This window comes from Dromaius novaehollandiae, chromosome 3 (genome assembly GCF_036370855.1).
Source record: "Dromaius novaehollandiae isolate bDroNov1 chromosome 3, bDroNov1.hap1, whole genome shotgun sequence".
Taxonomy (NCBI): Eukaryota; Metazoa; Chordata; class Aves; order Casuariiformes; family Dromaiidae; genus Dromaius; species Dromaius novaehollandiae.
This window is the reverse complement of record NC_088100.1, coordinates 26,210,362-26,223,922: the sequence shown is the minus strand read 5'-3', so window position 1 is coordinate 26,223,922 and position 13,561 is coordinate 26,210,362. Positions and strand designations below refer to the sequence as shown.

The 13,561-nt window shown below is 34.7% G+C and overlaps 2 protein-coding genes across 7 annotated transcripts in view; one reads left to right on the top strand and one right to left on the bottom strand.

Annotated features, from left to right (window-relative positions):
* The window catches only part of MCPH1 (microcephalin 1), a 147,786-nt gene that overhangs the window by 66,533 nt on the left and 67,692 nt on the right, over window positions 1-13,561 (bottom strand). The gene's annotated exons all lie outside the window — the stretch shown is intronic.
* The window catches only part of ANGPT2 (angiopoietin 2), a 49,853-nt gene that overhangs the window by 16,630 nt on the left and 19,662 nt on the right, over window positions 1-13,561 (top strand). Inside the window, exons 2-3 of one of the 2 annotated variants that reach the window (XM_026097025.2) lie at window positions 8,466-8,621; window positions 10,865-10,986. In XM_026097025.2, coding sequence (XP_025952810.1) covers window positions 8,466-8,621; window positions 10,865-10,986 — 278 coding nt within the window. The remainder of the gene's footprint in view (window positions 1-8,465; window positions 8,622-10,864; window positions 10,987-13,561) is intronic. The other variant, XM_026097026.2, reaches the window with a different exon arrangement.

Below are 13,561 nucleotides of genomic sequence, written 5' to 3'. Positions count from 1 at the left end.
GAGAATGGTAGGCAAAGTCTATACTTAAAACTCTTGCATACAGTTTTACTTTTAAATTGTAGTATTTTTAAAAAGAACTTTTATACACTATTAACAGCCACAGTTATACCAGCAACAGTTCTACTCTCTGAGATCTTTGTTTCTTTTTCTCTCTCCTTGATGGGGTAGGTGCAGTCTGTATTGCTTTGCTCCTTAACATGAGGTTTCCTGTGTTTCTGCTGTCTAGAGGTCTGCAGCTGACAATGAGCTGCCACAACCCAACTTTCTAGTTTGCGTCCTTAACCATCAGGTTATCTTTAAGCATGTACTCAGAGCCTTATTGGTTGTTTGGGTGATGGTATCCGAATAGTAAAATTGCACATTATAACTGAAGGCAGTCAAACAACTTCACCACAGCTGCAAGGGAAGACCCTATTCCTCCTCTGCAACCTTCTCACCCGTCTGTGCTCCCTTGGAGAGCAACTCTGCCCCTAGTGCTAGGACATCAGATTAATCAGATTAAATCCACAAGCCTGACAGAATTGGCCCCCTTTCCTTTCAGGTTAGTGTCTCCAGGCTGAGTGGAGGGTCTAATAATGGCCAATGCAAGGAAGGGAGCAGGAACACATGGCGGGGGCATGGACCCACACCAGCATTTAGGTGTCAGACAGAGTGAACATAACAAATGCATCTGAGCTTCATACAGTACATCATATATAGCAATTGCTGAGTTTACTGGGCCAGTCTTTGCCGATCTAAATACAGGGTTATAGAAATTTGATTATAGATAAACTTCTGACCTCCTTACTATTTCTCCTGGTAGGTACAGTGTAAGAATGTCGTATTTGTAAGAATAAATATTATCTTCAGATTTCAGTAGACAAGTTGTGAGAAAGCCTAAAAAATGTGCTGTCAGTATTTTCACAGATTTATAGATGACGTTCCTGAATCTAGTAAATTGCTAAGTCTACTAACTGAAATCCACCCATGAGTTAAAGAAAAAAAGATCTTGACAGATTCTGATGACCTTAGGGATGGACACAAAGATCATGCAGATTCAGCCATCTACCTCCTCCTTCTATGGGAAACTACTATTTAGAAACTCATGATTAGTATTAGTTCTCTTTGAAAATAAATATTACAGTTGACAGAATAAGATTGTAACTGATTAAAAGATCACCATGAAAACTTTCTTTTGAAAGACTGTTTGCTCCAGTAACTGACAAAACCTATAAAGATGAAATCAGCAGCAAGTACTATTTGTGTCATTCATATGGGGTAGCATTTGGCAAAGCAGGGATTTTAATGTAGCTATAATTGCTGCCAAGAACACGAGCATTTAATTAGTATAGTGTAACCATTTGGCAGGCAAAAAATAAAAGCAAGATTTCATACATAATTTTAAATGAAAAAATTATAAGATAAAATGCCTCCAAAATGCACTAATAATTTGCTGATACTTTGGAAATACTGTTCTGTAATATGGACACAAACTATACAACAGGAATATGGAAGGGTCTTAATTTAAATATGAATTGGCAGATCTCACTTCATAAATGATTAATACTACCTCTGCCAACAGTTAGAAAACAAATTTCTGTTAATGCATACTCTACATGTTGTCTTTTCTTTCTTGCCAACTTAAAGTCCGTTTAAGAAAAAAACCCCAAAATCTTGGCTATAAAAGCAATGTTTTGGAATGTGTTCAAATATGATTGATCTATCCTCATTCTTTTGGCAACTTAGCTAAGTGTTTTTGTCAAATTTTATAATTTAATACGATCTGAAGTAATAAGGCATGACAACCCAAAATTTATATCCTAATAGAGAATTCTGTTCCTCTAAAATGCATGACTGTTTTACAAACCTTAATTATGAAATTATTTTCTTCATTTTTTTTGAAATCTTGCCAGCTGTTTAAGGCAGTTTAAGCATACTTTAAAAGACCTGTTTTTTCCCATCTGAGATTTCATTATTACTTTCTTCCAGAATACATGACAACCAGTTAAGTCTTGCACAAAAAATAGAATGTTTCATAAAAAAGCCCATCAAGAATCACAGAAATACTATGAACTATGCATCCTTTCAAATCTTCTGGTGTTAATAACTCCCTTCCTCCAGTTTTCTTATGACAGGATTTATTGACCTGTTCCCTTAAAAACAGAATTTCTGATAACCATTTTTAGGGAACAGTGAGCAATGCTTGTTAGGTTGAGCTCAAGTTGAGACAAGCCTTACATTTAAATGGAAATTAAACAACCTATGAAGAATACCATGTTTTCACCTCAAGTTTACAGGCCTTTCATATATAGTTATCTGAGAATTCAAACTGTTTCTTAATTATAAAATATTTAAAGATGCATTGCTAATAGTCAGCTATTAGGTTTTGATAATTACTTTGTCCAAAATAACCATCATGTAATCAAGGTTTACATATATGAACATTTAAGTCCTATACACTGGCTATTCATAAAATTAAAAAGATTAAAAATTATCTTCCCATAAGTAGTCATGCAGCAAAGGAGTAGTCTGGCAAAATACCAACCACCGTTGGTATATAATTTGAGCACCATCTTGGAGGACAACGCCGTGCTTTACAAGTCAAACTGCCAAGTTCTCGAACTCCTGGATGGGAACTGCAACATTTCGCTCCCACGTCTGTCCCTCCTGAAAATGACCCAAGCCATTCTTCCCTTTCAGAAATTCTGACTATGCTACTGCTTATAAATGAAGGCGTCTTCTTGGCAGAAGTCGGTTAACAGTACACTGCAATGGGATATGCCACTAGGAACGACATTCTTTCAAAATTGCTGCTAATCCTCCAGGGTGCCGGTGACACTGAGCCACGGCTGCCTTAACCCGAGGCTGCAACAACAAAAAAGTTCTTCCTTTCCCCTCTCAAAGAAACACAAGGGCCTCACTGCCTGAGAGCACGCTATGGGAATATGTTCTGCCCTCGCTAAGATTGAGGGGACATGATGGGCATTTTGGATGAAAGTATTTCTTTTATACTTGAAGAAGGCACCTGCCACTAAAAAATATACATATATATATATATATGTGTGTATATATATATGAAACGTAGTTGTAAAAAGTCCCATTTTGACAATTTTGGATTGTGGGGAAGGGGAACATAAGCAAAGAGAGGTGAGCACATATATTTGGTCAATTCATAAAAAGAGATTTTACAATGTGCACATGCAGAGAACAGACAAAAGGAGAAGAGGATTAGTGAATATGAAAGAAAGTGCAGAAATGTTATGCTTTATATGATTCTTAGGGAAAGGAAGAAAAAGAAACTCCAAAGTCACTTAATTGGTCAGTATTGTTTTGCTGCTTCATGTTGCTCCAAAACAGAATAAATAAGCCAGATAGTGAAATTGGCTATGAATGTTAAAATAAATCTGTTTTGATGGTCATATTTCATACTTACAAAAAAGTAAAAATACCATATTCTCTAAGTTGCTTGCTTAATACTTTTAAGATGAAAAACAGATTTGAAGACAAACTGTTAAGCCAGAGGTCAAGAAAATATTTCAATGATTTAGTATATACCAGATGAATAAGATCATATATGACAAAAGTAGATATTGCAGAGCTAAGATATTCAGAGATAGGCCTATACTTAAAGATATTCAAATAAGATAAGTTGTAATGCAGATCTACAATACCCAAAACAACTACTTTCTAAGGTTGTAAGCATACTGACAAGGGGTATAAAAATGTGGTAACCAGAAACACCAGATGCCTTAAATTGTAATCATAGGTTTTGCTGACTGTAATCAGAACAACCTGACAGCTGTGTTTTAACTGGTCAATTGTCTAAGCATACCTTAAAATGTTTACCTTACCTTTAAGCCCAGAATTAACTCAATTTCTAGTACTGGGTTTTGGAATAACTAAGTGATAACATTTTCAAAGTAATGCAGTTCTGTAATCCTATTTGCAGATACGGCTGCTCAGATTCTCATTCTCATTCTCATCTCTAGTGAACAAGGAGCCAGCCTTGAAGCACAAAGTCTAATATCCACAATTACCTTATGAAGCAATTTCTTCTCTGTAATGAAATGGAAAGAATCAAAGCTCTTGATGAATACTTTTTTAAAAACTATTGCCTCCTAAATATGTATTGCAAGCATTCTCCTAAATTTAAAAAAAAACACAGTATTTTCGGTGTTTTCTCATATGCTAGCTCTCTGATACCTGAGATATCTCACGACTTTTCTCTAAATGTCACTTGTTTTTCCTATGTCCCTTCTAATTGTGGATGATCTATACGCATAGTGTGCGCCAGATGAGGCCACATCCTTGATCTATATAATACATTAGTGTGGTACTGAAGCAAAGTAAATGCGTTCTAGTGATCTCCCTTCATTTTCTTTTAACAGAGGCACATTTTGAGCAAAGGTCTTTTCCAAGCTGTCCATAGTGATGTTCAGATCCCCAACTTTGATTGCTAAAGTTAATTTGGAATCAGAAATTCTTTAAGCGCCAGATGTCTAACCTTTTCAGAGCGGTACACACATTAAACAATGTTCTCAGTCTTCATGGAGCAGGATCTAACTTCAGTGAAAAATTACATATTATAAGTGCCTTCAGAATTTTTGTACATCTTCTTGGACTATGTTGCACTAAATATATTGTACTGCTTTTTAAATTAAATTATCACTATAATCCAAGTTCTCATAATCTAACACCTCAAGGCCCAAAGCTGGTCTGGAGCAGGTCTATAACAATTACAACCTATCAATCAAAACCCACTGATCTTATTTTAACAGAAAAGAAAAAACTGACCTAAAAGATGTTTACAAAGATTTTAAAAATACTAAAATGGTTGATGAAACTAGATTTGTCTCTGATGGGGAAGCTTTTTAAAATGAGGAATACCCAGGAGTAACAGGAAACATTAAAGGTGTGATCTTGTGAACAGAAAAGTACTCTAGTTGTCATATTATGCTGGCAATTGAAGATGTCCACATCAAATTATCATGCTAAAACCATTTGATTGTATGCCCACTTTTAGTATTCTAAAAAGGTTAGTATGCAAAGAACATGCAGCACTGTCTGGAAGTTGCTTTTAAAATGCTAATCTTTGCAATACATCTGAGAAGTAAATACCCTTCTGCAGCAGTATAATATACGTGGGTCAAAACTTGTGCCAGATCTGAAATCTCTGTTGTGTACTGGAGTTCACCAGCTGCACGGAGAGAATGGAGTGAACAAACAGATCCTACTTTGAAATTCTGGTCACACTGGACAAAAAGAAATAATGCTAAATTGAAACTAAGAATATACTTCTAGTTTTACAAGACTTTTAACTTCTTGATTCACCTTTTTTTCTTCCTTTGTCACTTTTTAGAAATAACTGTGAAGCCAGAAAAAAAAAAAAATCTAATGCTTGTCAAAGTGATATTTAAGGTGGAAACATTCCAAGCTGATAGAACTGGCAATTGATCTTTAGCTATTCAGAAGTGAAACAGCCATATCTGAACAGTGGTTTAATAGAGTGTTCAAATATAAGCTTCTTCTTCCTTATTCCTATGGAACATAATCTATATAATCATCTTTAAAGCTCACCTCCCTGCAAGCCATCATCCGTATCAAGACAGCATTATCAAATTAACTCAAAAAATATATACATATATTAATTATACTGTTTTTATCATTTTCTTTAGATTAGGAATTGCTGAAGTTTTACAATTTGTGCTTAATGATACTAGCTAGTATCCTCTTCATAGGTTGGCATCGAGCTCAAAAATAGTTACAGCTCTCTTGAATCCCAGATGACTGTAAGACTCATTCCACCTTTGCTACAGCAACGTGATGGCTGCCTTAGTAAAACTCCTGAAAGTAATAACTGGCAAGCATCTATTGCATTACAGTTCCTAGGCAGAGACCAGGTTGGATTCTTGCTCCAAGAATCTGATTTTGCACTCTATTCAGTGCACTTCTCAAACCTCACCTTGCCAGACTCACTAATCATTAGTTGCATGGTATGAAAATCTGCAGAGACTATTTATGTACCTGGAAAAAGTAAGGAACCAGTTACCAAACACTTTCTGAACATACTGCCGCTATTGATCCATGCTTGATAGACTCCCAGCAGTAATAAGTTTGCAAATTCTGTGTTTTAGAAAGATACTGTCTGCAATTTAAATACCTGATGGTATATATGAGGAAATAGGCAGACCAAGTGTTTTTAGCAACTTTTTAGTGCAGACAAGGACAGGGGAACTGAAAAATCTGCTAATAGAAGAACATTAGAGTGATTTTGCTTATATGGCTTCCTGAAGGACAAACAGCGTAAATCCTGAGTATCCAGAACACTTATTTTTGCTGGTACAATAGCATCTAAGGTCAAAAAAATTTCTAGCTGCATTAAAATATAGAGGAAAAAACCCCTAATAATCAATACTGCTATACCAAAAAAGCTTACAAATAGATCTAGTACTTACTTTACTCCAAGAAAAGATCTAGGAAAGCAGTATTTAGTCCATAAAGAATTAACAGGTAAGCTTTTGCATTTTTGGGAGCGTAGAGAAACAGACAGGCAGAAGCTGAAAATGAAGTCTTTGTTTTAAGTCTTTCCCCTCAGTCATGCTGGTATCTGCCAAAGAACCCTAACAACATACAGCACAGACAGCAAAATTCTTACCAAGAGACTAGAAAGACGAATTGATTATCCAACCACATATTAAGAGACTATGGCTAACAGTAACACAGACAAATATTTTTTTTGCTGTATTCTGTCCTCTAGCTTTATTAGATTGAGTACCTCCCCGCAAAGCACCAAAGCCTCAGCAAAAATGTGACCCTTCAGCAAACAGGGTTTTTCAAATTATTGTTTTGAAATGCCTCCGCTTGTTTAAGCTCCAGAAATTTGGAAATGCTGACTTATGATCTTTTTTTTGAAAAAAAAAGTTGTTTTTTTTCAGATGCCATGTCTTCTCAGTAATTTTATTTTATTTTATTTTATTTTTTTACAGTTCCCACATTTTGAAAAGATAGTTTGTGTTTTCCACAGCTCTCAATCCCAATTCAGTAGACTTCTCTGTTAAAATGACTCATTTTAACCTTGTGGCTCAAACTCCAAGGGCTTATTTATTTATTTTTTTGAAGATAGCTTTGACTTCAGTTACAGGCACACGCATGTAAGTTCAGACTTCAGATTCTGAAGTAACTTCACTGATTCCTTAGAAGTGCAGCAGTTTTAAAGCTTAACCTATAATTTTGAAAAACTAGATAGACATGGTCAAAAAGTGTCAATTTCATATTAGTGTAACCTGACTTAAACTGAACTCAAAAAAACCTAATTCATGTCCATGGCTTATTTTGGAACAGACTTTTAGAATTAAAGAAGGAAAAATTCTTAAAAATGCAGTAATTATTTGCTCACAAAATATCAAGTTCTTTTTCCTGTGAATGCTTACCATTTTCTGAAACCATTTTAAGATATGATTTAGTAGTACACTTAAGGAATTGAGTACATACATCATTTTACTGAAATCAGTAAGCAAAATCTGAACTTTATATACCAGTAGAAATGTGAAATCACTGATTTTTGAGACAGAAATCTGATTCTAGGAATTTTCCTGTGTCAAAAAATAAAAGAAGAAAAAAAGAAAAAAAGAAAGAAATCATGTGGCCAGGCCTTTTAACAGAGAGTTTAAACAGAAGCAAAAGACTCATGAAAGAACTATGAAATATTTGCAGAAGTTTTTCAGAACATAATTTTAAAAGAAGCATAGAGAAAAGTCAGATTGCTTTTGGATAATTTAGACACATGAAAAAAAGACTGCATGAAAAATTAACTGAATTTTCCCCTTCTAGTCATTAGCTCCTTGAAAAAAAAGTACTCTGTTATAAAATGACTACCAAAAAGCTCCATTAGTTTAGCCATAGAAATAGCTATGTAATCAAGTATTTAAAACAGTTTTTGCATTCTTAAATATTAAGTAGGTAAAGAATCTATAGGTTTCCCTACTGTTTCATACATTTATTTGAAAGTGCCTCTGACAAAAATATGCACATAAGTGTTACATTACATCTGACCTCTTCTGTGACTTCTAGCCATGTGATAAAAAATGCTTTTCAAAATATTTAAAGTCTAGATACAGGAAGATGACTAAACTCCTAAGCTTTGGTCTTCTAAAACATTCCCGTTGCTGCCAGAGCTGGTGAAGCTCCTAGGTGCTAACAATGGTGGGAGCGGGAGCACAGACAAGGTTTCAAGGGCCTGCAGGCGTTCTCGCCACTACCTCTATCTACCTAGGACAAATCTATACATTACAGAGTTGAAAAAAACGGTAGCCACTGACAGAGGTTAATTTCTGTTAGCAACATTGAAAAACCTCACATAAATGCATAACAGGCAAGGACAAAGAACGAATTTGTTTAGCGAGTGAGCCAGCAGACTTACTGTACAAATTCCCCCCTTCCAACACTTAAAGAATGCAACTATCTTCTCTCTTTCCTTTCTCATGTAGCTTGAGAATTACATCCAAGACAGTATGAAGAAAGAAATGGTAGAGATCCAGCAAACTGCAGTGCAGAACCAGACTGCAGTAATGATTGAAATAGGCACAAACTTATTAAATCAAACAGCTGAACAGACCCGCAAATTAACAGATGTTGAAGCCCAAGTAAGTAATGCATTTCAACCTAAAAATGCTTCTGCTTCCCAAAGCTTGTAACTACATTTAACACAGCTTAGTGTTACAAAAGCAGTGCTGTAAGTATTCAACAATTAGAAGTCAACCACTGTAATCAACGGCTCTGCCCTACTTAAGAAAATATTAATTTTTTGTAAGGTACAGCCCCATCCCAAGCTCACTGTCACTTGAAAGACTCCCATTATGGTCAGGAGGATTTAAGTACATCCAGGAAGAAAACTGTTAACATTCTTCCTTAAAGATTACATACTTAAAAATACTGGTGTATATTCAAGCACTAATTGGGTAATTGTATGCTTTTATACAACCCCTGTTTGTTCTCTCTATTGTTGATTATTCATCCCTCATCTACCAGATCTTATCTAAAATAAGGATATTATGTTCATTTAAACTGTCTTTGTTTCATTTACTATGCCAAAAGGTTTTTTATATATAATTTTTTCCATTTTTTAATTTCTTATCAATCAAAATGTTTTTTATGTAACATTTTCAGAGATGCTTTAAGTGGGATAACAAATCATCTCCAGCACAATGCACTCTATTATTGTTACTTAAGAGGGATAAATCAAAAGATGAATCAAGCAAGAAAAAAAGGAATTAAAAGGAGACTACTAGAAAAGTAAATTCACACTGAAGTAAACTTGCCTAGCAAATATGCTGTTCTCTGAATGATTTCAAACAAAATATTAAAAGACATTTTTAATTATTGCTTTAACTTAAAAACATTAACTATAATAAGACAAATACTATCTGAAATAGAACGCAAGTTTTTAATGTAGTCTGCTTTTTAACATAAGGACAAAGCCAATTAATGTAGAATGCTGTGTACTTGTTTTCTTAACATGGAAGGAAAATTATGATACATAATTCTTGGAACAAATGCTGAAAATATAGCATATAGCACTTAGTTTTATATAATCCAAATAACAGAAAAACTAAAATCCTTTCTAGTATGGTACTATCCGTAGAATTCATCCAATGAATTCTAATATTTTTTAACCTAAAACAAGCCTCTGAGAATTCTTTGATACACTGACAGCTCATAGTTCAGAGGTGTGCAGAACTGAGCTTTCTGACTGAGCCCAGAATTTTACACATGTTGAGAGAACATATTTGTTCATTCACAGTAACGTCTTTATGGAAATTACTCAATTATTTTTGGCTTAGAGGAAGAATATCATCACTGTAACTTTCCTTCTCTGCTTGAAATTACTGGCGACTGGGTTAAGGGCTTAATTAACAACATAAGGAAATTAACCAAACAACTGCTTTCTCAAAGACACTTGGCAATAATTTTCAATTACACTTAAGTGTGAAATCATGTCCTGAATGACTGTTTAACATGAAGGACATGAGTAATCAATTCTTCCTGCCAACGAAAGACAAATTCTGATGAATTAAAAAAAGCTGTTCTAAAACAATAAGAAATATTTCTAGAAAACAGGCCTGAAAGTAATGCAATACAATACAAAGCAAAAAGTATCTTTCATCTTTCATAACACAAGCATTTCTTCATTTAAAGATGCGAATAAATTTAAACAGTAAACAATATATAGAGAGCTTATATATTGAGATATATATGTCTAGAGAGATCTGAAACACAAGGAATAAGTCAGACAAAAATGTGGTCACAGGACAAACACTTTATAATATAATTTAGGATTGAATTATATAGAATTAAATACTTATTTCTAGGCACAGTGTGTCAAATTGTTGCACTTATGTAATTAAAATGGAAATATCTAGTGATTTCAGAGGACTGGGCCAAGATGTCAACTAATGAAAGATATACAAAGCAGACTGACACCAGATTGAGTGTCTTTCTACACTGGACTGAGAAAACATCTCAATTTAAATTATTTTCTGTATAATAAATACAATAGTTCTACTAATGAAATAAGGATATCAAAACAAAGGGGAAGGTATGACAGCAAAATTAAAGGACACAGTAAAAATCAACCATTTATCAAAAATGTAACATATTACTGAAATATTCCCAATAACAAGTGTCAACATAACAACAAAATTGCCACTCTGTGTATTCTTCATTCTAATTCTGTGGGCACTTGTGCCCATACTAAGTGTTCAGACAAATAGTTTTCAAATTATAGTCGTAGATAGAGATTTGCATGACTTCACAGTATAATGAAACTGCAATTTGTTAAAAAGCTGTATCTTGGTTTTCAAAGACTTTTTTTTTTAATTTTATTTAGGTACTAAACCAGACAACCAGACTTGAACTTCAGCTTTTGGAGCATTCTCTTTCAACAAACAAATTAGAAAGACAGATTTCAGATCAGACAAATGAAATAACTAAACTACAAGAAAAAAACAGGTAAGCTTGTCTACCAACCCAGCAAAATATGATTCTCTGAAGTGCCCTTCTAATGGTTTTGTAAACAAAAGTATTTAAGTAGGAAAATAATGCTTCTGCAATTGCACCAGTTTCAAAAATCTTCTGAGTGAAGAAATAGCCAAACTTGTTTATAAATACAGAAAGAACTGATAGCTAAAATGCCAGAGTAGCACCAAAAAGCCTCCCACACTTACTATCTAAAATATAAAAAATACCACTGTTGATAATTTTGATTAAAGTATATTGGTTTATTATTGGTTTATTTCAGTTTGTTTAAACTGAAATTGTTACTAACATTTTTCAAAATCTGTTTTTAGAAATTCCAGTAACATCAGAACATTCAAGGACATGTGAATGCTGATTTTGTTTGTTAATTCTCATTCCTCAGTTATAAGCATTATAGTAAATTCTTATTTTTATACCACCCTTTTATACAACAGTATGGGCTTTCTGTTACGTTAGGTAGCTAGACTTTAGCAAAGGAACTTGTTTCAATTAGAACTCTACGCTTACACAAAGATCTCTCGAACAGAAAATTTTTGGTTATATTTTACAAAAAGAACGAATAGCACAGTTCATGAGGGGCTAAATGTACCAGAGCTCATGGTCTTTCTTTAGAATTGAAAATATAACACTGTGACAACTTAAGCTGATCTAAAAATCAGGACTAGTAGCCTTCTTTCTTGTACTTGGCTTCAATGCCATCAGATGAGAGTCCTCACTAAGGTAAATAGATCAGTTTTCAAGCAGATCAAGTCCCTGAACCAGTTTACTTCCTGGCCTCAACTACCTCTGCTGTGAAGACAGAGAGGTGATGAGAATACACCACAGCAGCTCTGATAGTTTGTTAATGGAGAAATACACTCTAAAGATGTGCCATGTGTTGCCAGTCTTCCTTGCCATTCCATATGTCACTTGAACTAGATCATGCAATGTATGCTGATACACTGCAGTAATAATAATACATTTGAGTGAAAATAAGACAATCATTATGTCAGAACACTTATTTCTATGAATACAAATACATTTGTTTGCAAGATCCATTGTTTTCTGGTGTACAATAGTCGCACATCATTAATGGACTTCTTCAGGGAAAGAGGCTGCAGGTTTATTCAGTTTATTATTCATAAATGCGAAGGGACAAGAAGATACGTTTGTCAGATATGACAAACTGAAAAAAGCCTCAGATTTATCTTCCTATTAGGCCTTGCACACAATCTCCCTCACCTCCCCCCCCACCCCGCTATACTTGTCAGAAAGGTCATGTATTATTTATGGCCAGAAGAAACATGCAGGTCTATTCCTATTTTACATCAGACAGGCAAGTGCAATTCTGTGAAGCATCCACTAAGCAGCATGCACATGATCATTTCAAGTGCAAAATGGTGATTGCTGGGAGCACTGACTACTTACTTTACTGTGCAAGACAGCCTTCTTGAGGTGCTTAGATGAGTCAACAAACGCGTATCCCAACTCAAGCGATCAGAGACCCAAATCCCATAGACTTTCAGTGAGATGTAACTGCAGCAGTTGTTTATTCCTAGCAAAGCCCTAACTAGACATGTCCTGGTTATATACAGTTCTTCACTAAAGTCCTGCTTTATATGGGGAACTTCAGGTTAGAAACTGAAATACTTCTCGATACTTCAATTGTAGCCAATTTATATTCCTCTTTAGACTTACCTAGATGAAGTTATCAATTATGTAACACGATCAAACGCAGCCAGTGCAAACACATCTTTAACTAAAATTCTATTTTCATTTAGTACACAGCTATCCCAACACACAATCCTATCATTGCCACATTTTTTTAACCTTATGAGAAAAGCCACACCACTATGTTTCAGGTTCCTAGACATTCTATCTTTTGAAATTCAGACTGATATCTAGCTATTACTCCTATCCATTACTGTACTCAGCCACTGTCCAAAGGTGCATGCCTTTTTTTCAGCTGGTTTCAGCTTCATATCGCTGGTGTCTTATTTTACTTTTGGCAATAAACAGTTTACAGAAAAATCTCAAAGCAGCAATAACAGTGTGTTTTCTCCTTCAAAGCCATGTTTTTCAATGAGAACCATATGTGCAAAGTGCTTTTTATTTTAAAAAACATTAGCTTAAAAAAGCTTGAGACATGTTTTGACATTTGTGTTCACTACTCTACTGTATTTATATATGCTCCCTAAAGGTTTTCTCTACCAGTTTAATAAAACAAGCATCCTTAGCCAATGGAAGGCAAAGTAAATACTGCATTTTAGAACATCGCTGTCTTGTGTTGAACTCGGCAGACCTTAGACTACCCCTATAAAACCCATATAAACACAGAAGCGTTATTTCTTACCTAAAAAAAGATGATCTAACATTGAGATCACCTGCTTGAAAGGTTCAGGATTTTTTTTCGATAGTACAATCAAGAATTTTAGGCCAGCTTCTCCCTTCTGATTGTGCATTTTTTAACACTAGCTTTCCCAGAGTCTGTATCAAAACAATTACCAATCATCTTCCAGCCAGCCACCTACTCAGGTCAGCTCCAGAACTGAAGATGGGTAACACATCA